We start from the raw sequence: 22108 nt of genomic DNA, 5'->3' as shown, positions 1-22108 counted from the left end.
CACAACTTTGATCCATAAAGGTATTTGTCATTCCGGTACTTTTGATTTTTAGTTTGATTTTTGGGACAGGCAGCATTTTACATGCTTACAATTGGTTTAGAGATTTATAACTGAAAATGATGCGCATTCACTTGGCATTTATACCATAATTGATGGCAACAAGAATTTGTGTTTGTTGCTCTTTCGACAGGTTTACGCTTAAGGGAGAAAAAAAATGTCTACGCCTTTTTTCGCACGCGTGCGTAATGTTTGGGTTTGCACTAACTGATGTCAGTAACATAGGTTGTAGATTAACATTCCATGTTTTAATTAGTTTAGCACAAGGTGGAAATGGATATTCGAGTTACATCTAGTCCGGCGATAAGATCTGAATATTATTAGAATTGAATAGTGAAATTGGACTTTATTTACAACTAGCGGACGCCCGCGACTTCGTCCGCGTGAAAGTCGTTGTAAACTTTCAACTACCCCTATTCCTACCCTACCTCTACCCTACCCTATCCCAACCCTACCCCTACCCTACCACTACCCTACCCCTACCCTACCCTACCCCTGCCCTACCCCTACCCTACCCCTACCCTACCCTACCTTCTTTATTTATTCCCCCCCCCCCGCGAGTCGCATCGAGCGCGGCAACCGTTAGGTACACAAAAATAATACATATAGCATGAATGGCTATATGGATTATTTTCGCGCGATGGCTTAGCGTATTTCTTGTATAACTTTGGTGTTTCTTTACCGATTTTTATGATTCTTTTTTTATTGAATAGGTAATAATGTTAACTTTTTTAGTTAGGGATGAGTGATGAGTGTTATAAAAATAAGAGTATACAAATATAATTAGAAAGCTCCGAACTGCTAAGCTATCGAGAGTTACACGTGTTATTGTGAGTCAACCATAAAACATAGACATATATATGCTGTTGTGTTTTTATAGATAATTTTAAGGAGAACATTTCCGTCATACATGATTTCTATGTAGCTTTAACCATTAAAGCTGTACACGCGACGGAAGCTTAAAAAATTGAGTAAGTTCTCCCGTTTTCTCAACATTTCTCTTCACTGCTCTGCTCCTATTGATTGTAGCGTAATGAAAAGTATACTATAACCTGCCCAGGAGTATGTAGAATAATTGTGCCAAGTTTCGTTAAAATCCGTCCAGTAGTTTTTGTTTCTATAAAGAACATACAGACAGACAGACAGACAGACAGACAGACAGACAGACAGACAGACAGACAGACAGACAGACAGACAGACAGACAGACAAAAATTTTACTGATTGCATTTTTGTCATCAGTATCGATCACTAATCACCCCCTGATAGTTATTTTGGAAATATATTTCATGTACAGAATTGACCTCTCTACAGATTTATTATAAGTATAGATTGACAGGACTCAAAATTATGTAAACATGCCATTAAGTTATAAGCGGCTATATTCATTTATTCGGTTATTATATTGGTTATCGGCAAATAAGTTCGTACAGGCCTGGGGCATTCCTCGTTCTACGAAATCCTACGACTTAGGTACGCGGTTTTTTTAGAGGTCATTTTAACTAATCATAACGTGCGCGCTATCGAATACGCATGACAATGACAAGTCGAAACTTACAACAGCTTTAGTGCGTTCAGATTCGATTTATATTAGATTGCGGTGAGTATTTTGTGACTGCATTAAAGGAACACAAGCATTCGTTTCATGTAGGATGGTGCGGGTGACAGTTCGTTTCACATTTGAAAGTTTGCCGCGATTCACGATAATAGTACGTATTATGAACGTCATACAGGCGACTGTCACCGTACTCGTGCTATCTGAAAACACTTTAGAATGCATTTATCGTAATTGGGAAGGTTGCTATTTCAAAATCCTTGCGAATATTGATTAGTATAAGATTTACACGCTCAATGACGTTAAGAAATTTTCGAGTGTCAAGACAGTTTGATGAAACTTGATTTTATTCATCATTAACAACCCATTTGGCTCACTATTGAGCTAAAGTCTCCTCTCAGATTGAAAAGAGTTAGTTCAACCTTTACATACATAGAGAATTAAGAAAATTCTCAGGTATGCAGGTTTCCTCACGATGTTTTTCCTTTACCGTTTGAAACAAGTGATATTTAATTTCTGAGAATATAATTTGAAACTTTTAAATTTTATGCTGATGTTGCAGTACTTGGATTTGCTTGGTATATGAGAGTGTAAATCTTATAGTAATCCTATCTGTTTTTATAATAAGCGTTTCATGGTTTAGGGTACTAACTTGGAGCTTAGCTTGAGTGTCTTCAGGGCGAAAATGTAGGCATCTTTGAAAGCGCGTTTTATAATGAAATTATATACATACCTAGTTATTTCCCAGTAGTGAATGTTGTTTATATACATTTTTTCTTGTATAGACACATGAACGGTCACAAATTTTCTGATATGTAGGTAATATTTATAAATATGAAAATATCTTGAGAAGCAAATTATAAAGTCAAAATTGTAGTCACCACATATATAGGAAATAATCTTATATTCGAACTCTGGCTTAACTTTAATCTGTGTGTGAATACAGCACAATATTTTGTTGCCTGCGATTGACAAGACTTGTTTCTTGCAAGACAATAATACAAAATTGGTTTTTGCCACTCGCTTCAGGACCTCTAACCATGTTACTTAAAGATATACTCTTTTTATAATCCCTAATGCTCCAAAAACTAAAAGAATCATTCGTTAATGTTACGGCACGTCATCAACTTATCATTTCCATACATTTTTTTTTTAATTTTCGAAGCCTTAGCGTTTGTAGAAAGAGAATCTATATGTAACATGGCTAGTGTGGTAATTATTTTCCCCCAAACTTTCTTGGATCGTAGCATGTGTAAATAATTGTACAAGTTTTGGCATTAGATTGTCTAACATACAGAGTGATTTGTTGAAAAAGAAATATATGAAAGAAAAACCACTTTATTTTGCACATATTTCTAATATTTAGTTAATTATATTTGGCACAAAGAATATTAAGACACCTGTAATTTGTACAATCAATTATATATATTATTTCATTTATACACATTGGTGTTTTAAGTATTTTACACAATAAGCTATGCCATATTATAATTGCTCAATTTTTTTTCAAAGGCTTTTAATGCTTATAATAAGGCTTTTATTTAACTGCAGTGAAAATTTATTTAAGAAAAAAAATGAATGTATTTTATTTATAATATTTTACAGTATGTGCACAAAGATATTTAGATAATATAAAAAACGTGATAAATTGATCTTAATTAGTGTTGTTTACTAAAAATGGCAAGTGACCCATACATGCAGCTCAGCACTGCCTACCCCCATTTTTAACACAGATCGTTAACTATGTTTATTTTACGGCTTAAATCCTTTCCTAATCATAAACCTGTTCACACCACTGATATCAGGGTCAGGCACTGTAATATTGTTACTGCATGCAAGTAGAAATAATCGTAAACATTATAAGGGTATTAAATATTCATATAATAATATACTTCTTTTTTATCTGTCCTGTACTCTTAAGTATTACCACGAAGTAAAACAGGGAATCTCTTAACTATATCTATCGCCTATTCTGGAATATATATTAACTTTATTATCAAAAAATATTAATACATAATAATGTAATTTCGTATGTTATTATAATACAATATTATCTATTTGGAGTATACCTATCGGTATATAAATGTATGAAAGTATCAGAGAAACTACGATGATTAATGGAGTCTGTATCAATGTAATAATAGATTTAAGAAATTCAATTAATTTCAAAGTAAAGTCCAATGAATAGATTGAAAAGTTTAAAATGGCTGCCTCAATAACAGTCAAGATATCGATGTATGCATAAATAGGAATGTATGCATCAAATCATTCACCCATGTTTTTTAATCACTTGAAATTTTTTTTGACACATTTTTTTGACAAAACACTTGAAATTGTTTTTAATAATTCGCTGGTTTGCGAAGGTTCGTAGCACCGAGTTGTTATTTTCATCTATAATGTCAGAAGTTTTGATTTTTTTTTCCTTACATTTTGTGTATTATTGATGTATATCAGTGCCCTCTACAGGTTTATTGGTGTATCATTGCGTTCGTGTTTTTGTGACGTCAGAAATATTTCGAAATTTTGGGTAAAATTTTCGAAATATCTAAGTTAATTTCATTAAAGTAACTGACGGGAAATATAAAATAATACAACTACTTAATATAATGCACTTGTCATGATATTAAAATATGTAGTTTTATTTCAGTTTCAATATTATGATTGAGAAAATTATTAAATTATTGATTGTTTATGTTTCTTCAACCCATCATACCATTCATTTGTAATCAAATAAGTGTCTTAGCATCATATTTGTAGAGTCCACAAATCTGGAATTGAACTGAAACACAAATGCAATAAATAATAATAATTATGTGTTTTCATATATTCGTGTATGTATAAGATGATATTAATTATTAACATAGATTATAATATTGTGTATTTCGTGTATCCGAATGTATAACACCAAATGTGTAAGCAATCTTATTGGAGTAGTGCTGATCGCCTATTGTCATTGACCTCTTATAATGAAAGGACGCACAATCATGTAGAAAATTTCACTTAAAAACTGGCCATTTTTGCTTTGACAGTTTTAGAATTATTGGTAAAAAAAATTATACCTAAAGGCTTTTAAATATACTCCAATATTCAATAAAATCGCGAATTCAGAGCAAATTCAACCCTAAGGATTGATTTTAAGGTTAGATTTGCAAATGCGATTAGAATTGAGTGCCAAGAAGTTGTGTTTGGCACTTATTGACTGGGGACGTTTTTTGGTCGCTGATTGTGCATCCACTTTTTAATGGGAGATCGATGCCTATTGTATAATATTTGAGGCATTATAAATTGTGATAGAATGTACCTAACTGTTGATTCGGGTAGGAAATCCCAAAGAAATAAATCTGTATCGATATTTTAATCATACTTTTTTGCTTGAATTTTAATACTCTTAAATTACTTACAATATATAAATACTTTTACAATAATTGGCAGACTAATTAAAAAATTGGTAAATCAAACCAGATAACTTTATTCTATGCTTTTTTGTGTACTTTACAAAATTAGCATTTTTTTTTGAGATTGATACATTGGTAAAGGCGTTTAGCATTTAGCTGTAATATCAACAATTTCGTTAATGTCGTAAATTTTGATACTATTTCTTACTTTTTATAATTTTGTCATTGTTTGATAAAAATGTCGTCCCAAACTATAAGTCTGATACAAAACATCTAAATTATTTAATTTCTTGTAGATAGATGTGAGTTTTGCATTAGTATGATTAAAATATCGAAATGTTTAGCGGACGCCTGCAGAGGTCCCGATTGGGCAGCCATATTGTTTTACAGATAAAAAAATGTTGCGTGTAGCGCCATCTAGCTGAAGTAGTCGCGAACCACTTTGGGTTATTTAACGTAGGCTGTTATTACTTCACAAATGAACTTGCATTAGTGTGGGTAGTTGTAAAAAGTCAATGTTACGAGTAGTTTTATAATGTGTGTACGCAACGCGAGTTGTTCTTGCCTTGTATTGTAATTATTCTTGTCACTAAGTAAAAAGTTGCCTCTACAAAAATTTAAATTTAAAATAATAATATATTCTTACACTGTCTTCCTTCTGACATTCTGTTATAGTTGTGAAAGGCCTAAATCTTATATTGGTTTGTCTTTTTAAATGACGGAATTATACCATACTGGCATTGACCTCTTATAATAAAAGGACGCACAATCATGTAGAGAATTTCACTTAAAAACTGGCCAATTTTGCTTTGACAGTTTTAGGATTATTGGTAAAGAAAATTATACCTAAAGGCATTTAAATATAGTCCAATATTCAATAAAATCCCAAATGTAGAGCAAATTCAACTCTAAAAACTGAGTTTAAGGTTGAATTTGCAAATGCGACTACTTGTATTGAGTGCCAAGTTTTGTTTGGCACTCTTTGAATGGGGACGTTGTTTGGTCGCTGATTGTGCATCCACTTTTTAATAGGAGATCGATGCATACTGGTTCTAGAATCGTCTATGAATACATATTTAGACCATTCTAGAAAAAAAAAACTAAACTAGCATACCTTAAATTACAAAATAATATAACAACAGTGTAATATACCATGTCTCTAGTCTGTTTCAAAACAGCTATTAGTGACGTCATCGCGTCTTTTTTTTTTTTGTAAATATAAATGTAATTGTTGTTTTGCAATCGATACTTTGACTAACGAACGTCACTAGCAGCTGTCTTCAAATGGATTTTGGATACTATATTTTTTGAAATTTTCTAATTCTATACTTCTATTTTTCTGTACCGAATGGTTTGTACTTATTAAAATGAAATTGCTATACATGTATACGATATGGAATAACTGTCGTGTTAAATTCGCCCTAAATATATATTATTGATTACGTTTGTTGATAAATACACAAAATAAGAAACAATTCAAGTTTTTTATAGTCTGGCAGCTTTGTTGATAACACTCCCATGATATGCGGGCGACGGGGGAAAGACTGTGCGGGTGTTAAATCGTGAGTGCGGGGAAGTGAGGTGCATCATTCGTGGGTTTTTCATTCATCGCTACACGCCCCCCGGCCCGTGCGGACCTTCGGGAGTATTATGAACAAAGTTGCCAAGCTATAATAACTAATTCATTAAAACTATCCATATAACTTAAACTGCAGCTTCGTTGATGACACTCCCATGATATGCGGGCGACGGGGGGAAAGACTGTGCGAGTGTTAAATCGTGAGTGCGGGGAAGTGAGGTGCATCAGTCGTGGGTTTTTCATTCGTCGCTACACGCCCCCCGGCCCGCGCAGACCATCGGGAGTGCTACGAACGAAGTTGCTAAGCTATAATACCTACTTCATTATATTCGTATAACTTAAACTGCAGCTTCGTTTTGAGTGTCTATACTTAAATAGAGTTCGGTCATAAAGAGAAAATAGTTATCTCTACTTTATTTATGTTTCGATTCGAATTCTTAGATATTTCGGGAAGAATATCAAATAAATAAAATATAAACAAATAATATCTTAATAATTAATTTTGAAATCTACTTAACTACGAGTTTTGTAAAGCCTCCAAATTTTTATTTAAATACTAAGTTTTAAATACTTCAAAGAAGAATATTATTTTGTCTGTCACGGCAAGTGTCTGGCACGCTACATGTCTGTAGATATAAACAGACCTTAAATAATTATGCACTGAACGGAAATTTTAGTCGATAACAGACTGATGTCTTGTGTAGGCACACGATATATTTTTGCAAAACTTATCTACGCTTATAATATTATAAAAAGGTAAAGTTGTTAGAGGAGGGTTTGGTATCTCTAGATCTACTGCACCGATTTTGAAAATTCTGTTACCAATAGAAAGCCACGTTTCTTGCGAGTGTCATAGGCTATATTTTATGCCCGTATACCCACGGGAACAGGAACTACGTGGGTGGAACCGCGGGGCATTTGCTAGTTAGCTATAAGAAGATTACTGAAGGGAGTCAACTTCCCGTGTGGCAGTGATGACATTTACTGCGCAGATGAGGGTCCAGTTGTGCGTTTTGCTTAGAATCTTTATATTTATAGCCTCAATAGCTCAACGGTAAGAGCGGTCGGACTCAACGGTAAGACCGAACCATCACGGAGGGGTGGTGGTTCGATCCCCGCCCCGTTTGTCTATTGTCGTCGTACCCACTCCTACGCGTTATACAGTTTTTTCCGACTAGTTGTTGGGGAATGGGAATATTGGTCATACTAAAAAAAACACATGGTAAATATTCTTTTATTCAAAAGAAAATCTAAATCCAGTTTGGGACTAACTTATAACTTTTAAACAAGTATAATAAAAATTTAATGAAATTTACATAGTTATAAGATAAGTTCACTCCGCTTGTATTGATAAAACATTGCAACACGTAAAAGAACATTTATCAAGCTCAGTAAAAATACATATTTTTGTTCTTCAATATTATATATTGGAACTAGCTGACGCCGCGCGGTTATACCCGCATGGTTCCCGTCCCCGTAGGAAAACGGGGATAATATATAGCCTATAGCCTTCCTCGTTAAAGGGATTATCTAATACTGAAGATATTTTCAAATCAGTACCTAGGACCAGTAGTTCCTGAGATTAGCGCGTTCAATCAAACAAAGAAACTCTTCTTGTTTATATATTGGTATAGATTTATTTTTGATTTTATCTTTGTCACAAAAAGATTAATCAGTAAATAAGAGCTCCTCCAGAGCTCCAAATTTTGTAGTGCAGGGGAGATATTTGTCAGTAAAAATGGCTGATTACAATGTGTAATGTAATCAGCCATTTTACAGCACAATAATATCATGTAGTTTACATTAATGTAATAAATCTGCTTAAGTGTAATAGTAAGCCCCCACTACTACTAGCTACAACAATTAGCTACTACTTACTATTTGTAGCTACTAGTTATATGTACATAGCGGAGTACAACTGGTGATTGAGACACTTCTTATGATCTATATCTAAGTACTTTGAGATGGGTTGTGAATATTAGGTATGCGTGCGAAGCTGCAGTACTATGTAGGGTCAAATGTATCATTTCACGCGAGCCGTCTAGATATACTTGCGTCCTGTAAGCCTAGAGTGTGCACCACGATAGCTTATTGTCTATGTTTTCTTACACGTAGCTATTATCTCTTTCGTCCCAATACATGAAACGAAACAGAGAGCGATATTTTCGGTCGAGAAGGGTCGTCAGCATGCGACTAAGGACATATTATCTCGTGAAAAGAAGTTTTAGGTTAGCATGTGTCTTATTTCGCCTCACTAGATATCTCCTTGGTCCTCAGACTAATTAGAGACGAAACAGAGAGCGATATTTTCGATTTCCTTGCTATTGGTCGAGAAGTCTCGCCAGGAGGCCTAGCTTGCGACCAAGGAAATATTATATCGTGGAGAGAAGTTTTAGGTTGGCATGTGTCTTATTTCGCCTCACTAGATATCTCCTTGGTCCTCAGACTAATTACATAAGGACGAGTGTTGCAGCCAAAATCAAGAAATAAAATTGTCTGTCGTTTTTTTGACATTTACATTGTCTGTTTTTTGACATTGTGAAGAGACGAAGTAAACTCACCCATCGAAAATAGTCAACGTTAGATCGTTGATCTCATACTTTGACGGAGGGGTAAATTTTTGCGAGGCAGGTCTTTATGTGATTAGTCTGAGCGTAGTCGCATGTTAAGCCTACATGAGATATATTCGTATGTCGCTGACGCATACTGGCTGGCGCCTGGCATACGCGTAGGGCGACTGGATATCTGTTCTATTGATATCAAAATGTACACAAAAGGTTAAGATTAAATGACTGAATAGACATTTTTGCATCTCTTCACATCTGTGGTCTATATAAAAAAAGTGTTTATAATTATTTGGCTGCATCTCAGTACTGATAAGTACTAAAGTTCTGGAAGTAAACGGTACGTTGTTGTCCATGTGACACGACCTCATAATATTCACCTAAAACTACCTACTTTAAGTTTCTTACAATTATTGATAAAGTTTTGGTTTGTTTAGAACCTAAACTTTTGATGAAACTGCACATAATTTGTGTTGTGTTTTTGTTTGTTTTACACAAAGTGATTGCACGTTTGATTATAATTAATACACGGTTATATTGTTGTAATATTCAATTACATAATTAATATTGAGAATATATTTTTCGTTACTCCTTTGTTTAATTTTAAGTGCAGTAATACAAAGATCTGACGTATTTATTTGTCTACACAAAATGTGCCACAATATGTATTTTTAATTTTTAAGTTCAGGTAGCGTCATATACCTATAAGATGTGTGAAAAAAACACAAATAAAAGTATTCATTTGATAGGTTTGAATTTTGAGTTTTTGATTATAGAGCGTAAACTCAGAAATAAACGTAGTAACCTGTTTTTTTCCTAAAGTTTCTCAGAATTACCTATAGGTACCTAGTCGCACAAATTACTAATGTATTCTGATATATTTATCAGCTAACATCACAAATATACTATTACGTCATTCGTCAATAAATATTATTGACGAATGACGTAATATTTATTGATGTAGTCATGATTATAGTAATATTTATGTACTGGGTTATGAATATTGTTCTTAATTTCTTGACGGCCTGACCTTGCCCGTAAGTCAATACACATGAGTAATGTCGCTACCTACCGCTCCTTGAGCGTTAAAAGTGTTTTTATTAAATTTAAAGAGTTTTTGATTATAGAGCGTAAACTCAGAAATAAACGTTGTTACTATTAGTAACCTGTTTTTTCCCTAAAATTTCTCAGAATTACCTATAGGTACCTAGTCGCACAAATTACTAATGTATTCTGATATATTTATCAGCTAACGTCACAAATATACTGATATTCATTGACGAATGAAGTAATATTTATTTATGTAGTCATGATTATAGTAATATTTATTTACTGGGTCATGAATATTGTTCTTAATTTCTTGACGGCCTGACCTTGCCCGTAAGTCAATACACATGAGTAATGTCGCTACCTACCGCTCCTTGAGCGTTAAAAGTGTTTTTATTAAATTTAAAGTCAAAATATCTATCTAAATAATTATTATCGATTTTTAATTTAAAATTATTTTATTGTAAAACTGTTTTACTGTTTTGTATAAACTAAATGCGAGTTATGTACTTATTTACGAAAAATATTAATTGAAAGACATCCGGAATGAATTAAAAACGAATAAAATAAAGTTGCATGCGCATGCACGGAATTATTTTTTCAATGATCTTACTCATCTTTAATATCTGTATTATAGATGACTAAGATAAATTTTGTTTATGATATTTTTAAATTGTTGAGATCAGTCATTTTGGTTTACCCAACTGAATAAGAATTTTTCTGTTGGCAAGCAGCCAATGAATTGGGTTTCAATGTTGAGATTTTGGAGAATTGAATTGAACAAGTAAAAATACACTAACCTTCATACGCATTTAAATTTTTGTCACGTTAGAATTTGGCCAAAGTTACTCTTTCTAAACCAGCTCGACAGTAGTTTTTGCCAAATCAATTGAAAATATCTATAAAAGTTGTCTAGGCGGCTTCCACTCTGAATAGTTCTAGTCATTTTAATCCCTGTGCTGTACCTACACGGTTAAGGTATGCCTGTATTTGGGTAGACAATATAATAATCAATATGAATGTTATTATAATATTGTATTATAGGTGAAACTTATCTATTAAATTTGATGTCTGTTCCATCTTTTTGTTTTATTTCACATCCATTTATAGAGATATCAGATAGAAAATGCGTTACCTCTATCTATAGGGCTTCGTAGATTCCAAACCTGTTGTTCTTGTTTTAAAATTAAAACCTAAGACCTCAGTTCAACCCATAGATACATAAAGTTTGGCTAATGAAAGTAGAGAATGAAATCGCCCGCCAAATAAAAAAAAAATCGGAGTAAATTCTCAAAAGTATAGTGCAAATATTGAAATAACTGACTTGAATACTTATAGTATACGTAGTAATGTACTCGCAAACAAAAAAAAGTTTAAACAAATTATGAAAACGCACGTTTTTTTAGTTGTTTAAATGATTTTTTAAATTTGGCAGGCGATTCCATTAGCTAAACTCTATCGCTACAGGTGTATTATCTATGGCTACACCCATAGATTTAAGAGTCGGTACAGAGTATCTACTACACCTTTGAATTAATTTACTCTTTCCGCTACACTATGGCAGAACATTAATTTGTTAATATTTGAACGTTTTCTGGAATTGTTGTTTTGATGATTTTTTTTCTCTGTCTATAAGGTCTACGCTTTCATTATTTATCCTTGATATTGTCAAAGTTACAATATCAATCAAAAAAATGTCGAAATAATACAAATTAAAAATTTTGTAAAACAAATTTAAACAATATACCTACTTGCTAATTCAAAACCTTGCAGACTATACTCATGTTTTGAAAATCTCAATATTAATTTTAGCTATGTTGGGGAGGGCTCTACGTTTGAGGGTGGCCAGATGGCTGGTAGTTCCCAAGTGTAGTCACCACAACTACGTCATGTCAGAGGTGATGGCACAGATAGAGAGGGACTGCGATAAGATCTGCAAGGTACCCAGGATTCCACCGCAAAAGGTGAGGCCAATTAACATTGATTTGATAGAAGTAAAGAGTAATTAGTTATCTGATTAGTTAGAGGCTCAGACCAATTACCTTTAAAGTTGTATCGCACTCAAATTCACCAACAAGATCGTCGTTTTTGAGGGGGACGAGGTAAACTCGCACATCGAAAATATTTAACACCAATAAATATATTGTTGTGTGTCCTTTCACTAACCACAACTATAATTTTTCAATAGTAATACACACTCTTGTAATATGAAACGTCGATTCTATAGACGCTGAGTGTATATACAGCGTTAGATCATAAGGCAAGCAGGTCCTATGGCAATTGGTCTAAGGTCAGAGGATATTAAGATAGATGATTATTTTTATAAACGGCTCTGAATTTTAGCTCTATTGAGCTAAATCCGCCCGCCACACGAATGCACGAGTGACATGAGAAGTAAACAAACGTGTGGCTACATTACTCCTCCTGTCGCATTTCATGTAGCGACATAAAGGATTAGCCCACACCTTGAGCGTTGTGATTGTGTGTGGCTGGCGTAAGTGTAAAAAAAATCGTGTGTATCGGCGCGAGTGAGTTTATCGGTTGGCTTGCGTCATCACGAGCCTATATAGTAGGTACGAAATGTTCCGTGAGTTAGGTGGGGAGTAGTTGGAGACCGCTCTGGCGGCCTAGCTCATTCTTGTTGTGACGTTCGATCCGTCCATACCTCTTGGAGGATAATCCAATAATCCTTCATGGATTATTTTGGGATATGCGGGGAGTGGAGAAGGGGGAGTGTCAACTAGTTTTAAAAGACCTATTTAACCCATATATGTCACACGTCCGGGAGTCAAGGTTATTCTCTGTCATTTAAGGGTATATTGGTAACATTCTTGCTGGGAATTATTAGACCTGACAGACTTTCATTCAATAATAGTGTTTTGCCCTTTGAATCCGTTTCTGCATGTCAACCCGTTTCCGACATGTGCGTCTCGGGACGAAGGGAAGCTAGACAGAGTGGCGCCGTAACGCATTACGTTACCAAACGGTGTACTCTTCTAAGAAGTTATCACTTCAAAAACCAAGTTACAAGTACACACTGCAGGTGACAGTGATAGGCGCGGGCAGCGACGTGGGCCGCATCGCCTCTCTGTTCCTCAAGCAGCAGAAGGTCATCAAACTGCTGTCCCTGTATGATGAGGAGCCCGACAACAACGTGCTCGGCGTCGCCACCGACCTGGCGCACATCGATACCAGCACCGCGGTCGAGGCGTTCCAGGGCAGAGCGTTTATGTGCCACGCTCTTGATGTAAGCTTTCTACCCTTCTGTCTGTTTTAATAGGATAAATTAATGTCATTTATTGAAAGGCGTTCTAGGTTGTCATACCGTATGCAGCGCCGGTCCGAAGCAAATTTTAAAATGGAGCGAGATCCAATTATGCCGCCTCTCCTGTTTGCTCCTAATTATGTCGACATATACCAAATTATGAGTGTAAAGTAAAAATGGAACGCGAAGATCTCGATCTACTCTGGGGTCACCAATCTCGATCATACTCTGGGATAGCCAATTAAAAAACAGTCGCAGTACCGTCTATGGTTGACCAGGATTATCATTTAGGCGCTCTTTAGGATTTGGCGCCTGGAGCAACAGCTCCGTTCGCCGTATGGACGGGCTGGGCCTGACCGTATGGTTTAGATACTTTTGACACTGCCCACATTTCTAAGCGTCCTGCAGACTTGATGGTAGTAAGTAAAGTTGATCGTCAGTGGCTGGTGTTAGAGTAAAACTTCTTTCAAAAATAAAAGCGCCATCTACGAGCCTTAAGGCATAACTGCATTGCAAAAGGTTCTTGAAATGCCCCAGCCCCGTTTGAAGTGTACAGAAAGGGATTGTTTCAAAGTTCTCTAAGAACGCCATCTACTGGTACCAAATGAAGCGAAAAAGTAGGAACAGAATGCAGATGACAGTGTGAGGCGCGGGCAGCGACGTGGGCGTCGTGGCCGTGGACCAGCAAAAGGTCATCAAGCTACTCTACGAGCCCTACAACAACGTGCTCGGCGATCGAGGCGTTTCAGGGCAGAGTTTATGTGCCTCTCTGTTGATGTATGCTATTTCTACCTGTTCTTTTTTACGATACGTACTATGTAGGTACGAGGCCAGCGTTTCGCTGCATGCAAGCCTAAGCAATGATGCAGCCTATAATGGAACGCGCTTATCTAGCTTGCCTATTCACTATTGATACATGCATATGCTGTGTACGATGATAATAATCTGAGATCCACACTTACAAGCGTGTAGATTTGATGGAAAAGTTGATCGTGAGTGGCTGGCGCGATAGCGTATAAAAATAAAATGTTCTGTAAATCACACGACTGAGTTGAACTGCCATTTAGGTGCGTTTATCAGAGAACTATGGCACAGTCGCAAAATTGACCTTTTAATCCTTATAGCTCCGAAAATAATGATCACAGATACCCTGTTACTTTTACAAAATTGCTTAAGGTACTATTAGCATATTCTTAATTCATATCAAATTAAAAAAAAAAACCATCATCATCCATATTGTCCAGGACAGCGACGTGGTGCTGATATGCGGCGGCCACCGCGTGACGCCGGCGGAGTGCTGCACCCCGGACCGGGAGCTGTTCTTCCAGAACATGCAGCACGTGCGCACGGCGGCCATTGCGTGCGCGCAGTTCTGTCCGCAAGCCGTCGTAGCGGTGCAGACGCCGCCTGTCGACTGCAACTTTGCGCTCTGTGTTGATGTTAGTAGGCACTATACCGGGTAGTATGTTTGCTTTGGTTGTAAGATGGCAGACAAGCGTTTGACAGTAGACAGTGATGCGTCGCTGTGTAAAACTGTAGGAGATGTTCTTCCACAACATGCAATACGTGCGCGCACGGAGGCCACAAGGTCTTCCCTTTGGCTTTAGAGTTTGATTTTGATTTATCATCTTGCCACTACCTACATCCAAAGTCAGGATATAATCATCCATCCATCAGGAATAAATTGACTGTCCGAAGAAAATTCCTACAACACACGTTAAAATATAACTTTGCCGTTCGTAGGTTTCCGAAGCCGTGCATGCACAAATATATACCTATACCTACCTAAGTAATTTCCGAGAGACAGAAATCTATTTTGTATTTTTATTTATTGCACTCGCATTTGAACCAACTTCAGTATGCCACGACATACTTATGTCGACTAATAACTGCAAAATCGAAATTATCGTTCTCCCTTTCGTTGCAAAAAAAAAGGAAGGGAGAACAATATTTTCGATTTTGTCGCTATTGGTCGATAATATTCTCGTATGTCTTTGACGCATCCCAGGAGCGGTTACCTTATTTGACGATACCCTTCCAGACCCTGAAACTAGCATGTGCATACAACAAGTGCAGAGTGCTCGGTGTCAACGCCATCAACTCCATGCGCGCCAACCAGCTGTTCTGCGCGCTGACCGAGAGCGACCCCGCGACCACGATCACGCCGGTGGTGGGCGGCACGGGCCGCTGCACCAGAGTGCCCGTCTTCTCTGCTGCCAAGGAATCTGCGAATTTGAGTCTGTGCAATTTCCCACAGGTAAGTATAAAAATATATGTATATGTAAAATTTTCTTAGATGTCCATTAGGCACAACAATAATGGCCGACTAGTTACCAAAGACAATCAGTAGGGTTGGGAAGTTAATCGCGAGAATCGTTACTATATCAAGTATAACTGAAATTATGTTATAACTGAAATATCCGTTATTTTAAGTTACCTACAATGATATTGTTAATAATAAACAAAAAATGCAACAAACGAATGCATACTTAACAAAAACTCAAACAACATTAACAGAAGCAAACAAAACAAATAACAAAACGAACAATTACATTACTTCTTACCCCAAAGCACAATATACTTATTGTACTGTGCCCAAAGTAAGGGTATAGGTAAGTACCTACTAAGATAGCGGATTTTATCATATATTATTATTAGTGTAATGTAATGTAAATAATATATAAATATTCAGATAATGCAGTTATAATATGTAGGTATATATAGGTATATAAGGTATAAGTAATTTATAGGTATTTAATTAATTGTAATTTATAACCTTATTATAATAGGATAGGAGGTAATTCTTCGTATCAACCTTGAATACATTTCCCTCGAGGGCTAAAGACGAGCCGCTTCAATGTCAGTCACGTACGTATGTAAGCATATTCCTTACTTAATTTTATGTATGTACCCTTAATACGTTTGTATCTATATAAAGGATTTCATAAAAAATAATATAAAAAAAAATACAACTGACTGTAAAATCACAAAAATGTTTCTACTATACTAAAAAACGAAAAATAACATCGTATGTGCTACCTTCTGATTAGTTTGAAGGCGGTACCAAGTTAGAGCTGTGTTTATTAAAGCTGTTTCTGAAAGAACTGTCTAAAAATCCTAAATCTTTATGATTTAAATGGCTTGAATTAATACATCACTAACTTGGTATCCCTTTCAATCAAAAAAAGAATTATTCATATCGGTTCAGGCTTCTTCGAGTAATCGGTAAACATACATAAAAAAAAGGTTACGACGATTGATAACCTCCTTCTTTTTTGAAGTCGGTTAAAAACTTAAATAGATTTCAATTTCCAAAAGGTCTCTTGTTTTGTCACTCCAAATAATTAGTATATTTTATGTTCAAAACAAAGTGTTCTAATGGCGCCCCATTTTCAATTTTTTCGACTGATGTCGGTTTCTTTTGTATAAGGTACCTACCTAAAAGTACTAAAGACCTTAATACTTGTATAATGTAGGCGTTATACCGTTTTTTCCAGTCGCAAATGGACTGCCTCACGCGCCTAGTCCGCGAGGCAGAAGACATAATCTGCAGAGTGAAGTGTAACAACGAACAGGGGCATCTCTCTATCGGTTTCTCTACTGCCAGATTTGTGACTAGCATTATGAAAGGTCGAGTGCACTTTACTTTATAATTTACTATCACACGTCACGCGGTTTTAGTGGCGTAGTTCTCGTTTCCGTTGGAATACGGGGATAAAATATACCCTATGAAAGTCACAAATATAACGTAATAAATAGGTAGGTAAAAGAATTTTCAAAATTGGTTTAGTAGATCCAGATATTACTCCCTACAACCTCGCAAACTTTACCTCTTTATGATAGTAGTAGGTATAGACAAAACATTATGTCCGAAGATTGGGCAGCTTTTATTTTTGCTTCGAGTGTGCATTGAATACCTTGCAAGTAAAGTATTCTAAGAATAAGCGAAGGATTCTGAGATTAGCGAGCTGAGTGAGGAATACAAAAAGAGTCCCGAACGTCGTTAAGGATTCAAGGGACGCAACTGTTTCATCAGCGAAGAAAATACGTTACGTACGAAAAAGTAAGTTTTCCGTGCACGTAAGGCGAAATGGTTATTTTCCTCTCGAACAATATTTTTTTTTTGTATTGAAATGTATTCATTGCGCCACGGTAATACCTAGGTAGGTGCATTTGTAGATGCATATTTTAATTTATTAAAGAAATAAATATTCATCATTAACCCATGTTCGGTTTGAGTCTCCTCCCAGAGTGGGAGCTGTGGGCTCAATGGGCTTAGGCCATAGGCCACGACGCTGGCCCAATGGGGATTGGCAGACTTCACACACGCAAAATTCTCAGATTTGCAGGTTTGCAGAGGATCCACTGGGATATCACGAAAGAATCATGACATGGCTATCATGAAATATTATCTCATTTATTAGGTCTTTTCGAGTCACCAACGTTCATAGACAGTGCGCTGGTGGAGCAAGACGACCCGGCGCAATGCTACAACATGCGGATTTGCGCCTCTCCAGTCACCGTGGGCAGGGGCGGCATCGTGCAGTACGCGGTACCCAAGCTCAACGAGACGGAGACTATGCTTTTAGAAGACGCCAAGTTAGATCATCATTTTTTTATACCCATTGTATTGCTCCACGATATAAGCCTATTGATCCACGGTAAAGAAGACTTGACACGGAGAGGTTACGTGTCCGATCTCCGCTCGCTGGAGTTGTATTCAACAGTCACAACACAGTCTTTCCGGCTAACTGGAGAAGGATAATCAGATTTACTTAACCATTGGTCTGCACTAACTGCCCAAACAAAACACGCCCGATGTGCGCACTCCTCACACCTCACGCGCCGAATCCTATTTTATGAAAAGAAAAAAAAAACACCCTTTATTGGCAATATTTAAAAGATATAGCAATGTTCTCAAAATAAAAAAACTGTCTTTGTCTTTCTTAAAATGTTATAAATGTGAAAATTATTTTTTCGGTCAGTTGATCTGTTTACCTTTTTACGGCAAAACCACTAAAGCAATTTAGATAATTTTTTATGCAACGATAGATGGGAATTTGGAGCAGAACATAATATGCTACGTTTTATCCCGGAAAAATCAACGATTCGCAAGTGGTGCATAAATAGCCATCAATTAAAAACAGATGAGTTAGCAGTAACCTATTAAATATAAAAGTAGATACCAGATTTTAGTTTGACAAAGCTCAATATCTTCCAGATGTGACTTGGAAGATTTGACAAACCTGGGCAGTTGCTACGCGCTGGGCAACGAATACAGTCTTCACCCCTGCAAAATCTGCCCCTGTTGTAACTATCCGCCCTGCAGAGTATGCAAGCCTTGCGCATAGGAGAACAGTGTGCCTAGTGGGAGTTTTCAATATTTTCATACTGTTACTATCGCGTTAACGTAAACGCGAATTTATATGGAATTGAAACAGTTGTGCAGCCGTGCCACTTGATGGCGCTGTTTCAATTCCTTGGAAATTCGCGTTTACGTTAACGCGATAGTAACAGTATCAAACTGCCCCTAGACTACAGATACCTGTACACAAAGATGATGTAACAAAATTACATAGTCGTTATACTTTGTAACGTTAAAATTGTTTGGTAAAAATAAAGTTTCAACTTCGTATTTATTTGTTTTCATTTATTTTAGTTTCACCATACTCGTCATTTTTTATTTCATGACTAAGTACGTCAGGGATTTTAACTAGAAAGTTACCACTAACTTAACAACTAACTATTAACAAAAAAAGTAACCTATCCAGCCCAAAATACATGTACAACGTAAGATTGTATACTGTGACGTAAGATTTGAAAATTTAATTACATAATTCTATTAATAAGTAGATACCTAACTATTTAATCGAAAAGAAAGACTTACCTATTTGTTCAAAAATACAAAAATAATAAATAAAATAACGCTCCATTACCTACTTACAGAACGCTTACTGAAACCTTACATTACACGAAAGCGAAACTCGAAAGGGAAACACGTGACGCGAAAATTTTCGCAACTTCCACCCTGTCACGTGTTAAAAACATTCTATAGATTTCTTTCGTTTTTTGGCTTCACAGAAAAATCTTTACAGAAGCCTTTGAGAAAGATGTATCTACATTTTTTTCCTTAACTTCATTTACAGTAATTAATTCAGTAAATGTAATAATTAATTAAAATTGCGGGCCATTGTAAAAAGGCTGTTATTATTGACTAGCGGACGCCCGCGACTTCGTCCGCCCTTAGACCTCTTTAATCCAGTCCTTACAGTAGAATAGCTGTAAAAATGGAGCAACTTCTCCCGTTTTCCCAACATTTCACTTCACTGCTCTGCTCATATTGGTCGTAGCGTGATGAAAAGTATACTATAACCTGCCCAGGAGTATGAAGAATAATTGTACCAAGATTCATTAAAATCCGTCGTGTAGTTTTTGTTTCTATAACGAACATATAGACAGACAGACAAAAATTTTACTGATTGCATTTTTGGCATCAGTATCGATTACTAATCACCCCCTGATAGTTATTTTGGGAATATATTTGATGTACAGAATTGACCTCTCTACAGATTTATAATAAGTATAGATATATGAATGGCTTAATGGCTCCACGGAAGATAAGCGCGGTATCCTTACGGACACTGCAATATGCTGAGTGGTGACCCTTTTAGGATCACATCATGCAAGTTGCAATGTATTTAATTTATTGTTTTTTTTTCTCTCTTTTCTTTGTATGATGTGTATTCTGAATAAACTTTTCTTTCTTTCTTTCTTTCTTTCTTTCTTTCTTTCTTTCTTTCTATGAATGAGCTATGAGAGCACCAATTGTGTCCTTAGTGTAGTAACAGTACTAGCTACAATGTTAGGTATAGTATAGGATTTAGATGTTGAACTTGTAGCTTGGCCTTGCTGTCGACGGTCGCTATTCGCTGGGGAGGCGTCCCCTTTTGTGGGATTACGCTCATACGTTGTATGATTCAAGTCATAAGCGTTAGCGGTTAGCGGTAAAAGCATTTGCACGCCTCATTATGATAAGCGGAGCGTTATAGGTTGTGCTATATTTAACACAATTCAAAATAAAATAAAATTTATTTGAAAAGTAAGTTAAGTACCGGGTCTACTTAATGTATATTACTTAAAGTAAAATTACTAATTGAGCATTGTAGAGTAACATCCCCTGAGGATGCTTTAGTATCGGGGTTTGATGTTGAAAAAGTTGGTTAAGTCTTGAGTGCGTTGTCGCTTGGAATCGTCGTCGAATTTAGACTAGTATTATAAAAAATATATTTTTACACCGAAATTGCGATTAAATTACTCTTGCACGCTTTCGCTCTTATCTTGGACCTTTCCTATTAATCCGTTGCCCTTCACAGTTCCAATGTCAGGACTGTTAGGTACATATGAAACTGTATAAGTAACACTCAGCTGAAAATAATAAATTACCTAACTACCTACAGTAATTAAAGTCAAGTAAAATATTCTTGCTTTACATACTAATTAATAGATGATAAAAAATTGAGATTTCATACAAAATATGAGATATACCTACTTAGATCATAAAAACACTAAAAATTGTTGTAAAGATTTTCATAAATTTTATAAAATGAAAATAATAAAGTTGTTTTTAAGAAACTTGCCACGGAATCTCTGGGCATGTAGCCAAGTGGTACGTCGATTCTCTTTCTACGATCGCAAATGCTTCGACAATTCAACAATGTATAGGAATGACATTTGGTATCGACAGACCACGTGATCAAGTTGTCCATCATAATACCAACTTTGTTAGTGAACAACTAACCTTGTCTTAATGAGATAACAACGGCACTAATGAAGCAGTAATTCCCCAAGATGGCGGACAATTGATGAAGTTCAATGCGATGACGATTGACTTCCCGATGGAATAAGCGTTTTCTCAAACCATTAATTTGTAAATGAATGTGTATATATACACATATACAAATTAATGTGCATATACACACATATACAAATTAATGGTTTATGTACCTACTGACTTAAGTAGCTAAAAACAAAGACAAGAGAAACACAGAAATATTCTCCCTTGAATATCTCAGGTAAAATCAAGGTCTCATGAGAATTTGGCCAATTCAAGGATTATTGACTGACCTGAGTTTACAGCATATTCTTTCATTACGTAAAACCTTAAAACTATATCATGAATAAATGATTATTTGACTGACCTGATTTATCATTACGAGGTAAAACCTTAATTAAAACTGTATCATGTACCCACTTAATAACTTTACACTATAATGAATTTACAAGTAAATAATGAATATTTCCCATACTGCTAAATTCCTTCCTTTTTATTTCGTCGTAGCGATGTGGGGCCAATTGACCCGAGCCACAGTATAACCAGTAGGTGGACTTCATACTAAAGGTCGAAACGCGAGCTATACCTACGCACCTCGTACGTGGGGTGATCGTGGGGTGAAGACCGTTGCGACTGTGCCGCGGTGACGAACGCAGTGTATTGGATTTTTTAATTATGACGACTAGGAAAAAAGTTATAATTTTTATAAAGTTTGATTAATATTTTGTATTCTAAAGGCATAATTTAAAAAATATATATATAAATAAATGCTTCAATGATAAAATTGTGTAAATAGGTAAATGACATAAACGGTAAT

General features: G+C 35.8%; 1 protein-coding gene across 1 annotated transcript; it reads left to right on the top strand.

Annotated features, from left to right (window-relative positions):
- Positions 1 to 11949: 11949 nt before the first annotated feature.
- LOC112048982 (malate dehydrogenase, mitochondrial-like) lies at positions 11950 to 19014 on the top strand. The gene is made up of 7 exons (XM_024086697.2): positions 11950 to 12159; positions 13239 to 13442; positions 14705 to 14899; positions 15502 to 15717; positions 16958 to 17090; positions 17885 to 18059; positions 18682 to 19014. The coding sequence occupies exons 1-7, from the start codon at positions 12010 to 12012 to the stop codon at positions 18809 to 18811; spliced, it is 1203 nt and encodes a 400-aa protein (XP_023942465.2). The 5' UTR covers positions 11950 to 12009; the 3' UTR covers positions 18812 to 19014.
- The last annotated feature ends 3094 nt before the right edge of the window (positions 19015 to 22108 follow it).

This window comes from Bicyclus anynana, chromosome 9 (assembly GCF_947172395.1).
Source record: "Bicyclus anynana chromosome 9, ilBicAnyn1.1, whole genome shotgun sequence".
Taxonomy (NCBI): Eukaryota; Metazoa; Arthropoda; class Insecta; order Lepidoptera; family Nymphalidae; genus Bicyclus; species Bicyclus anynana.
The sequence above is the reverse complement of the archived record's forward strand: the minus strand, read 5'-3'. Positions and strand labels throughout refer to the sequence as shown.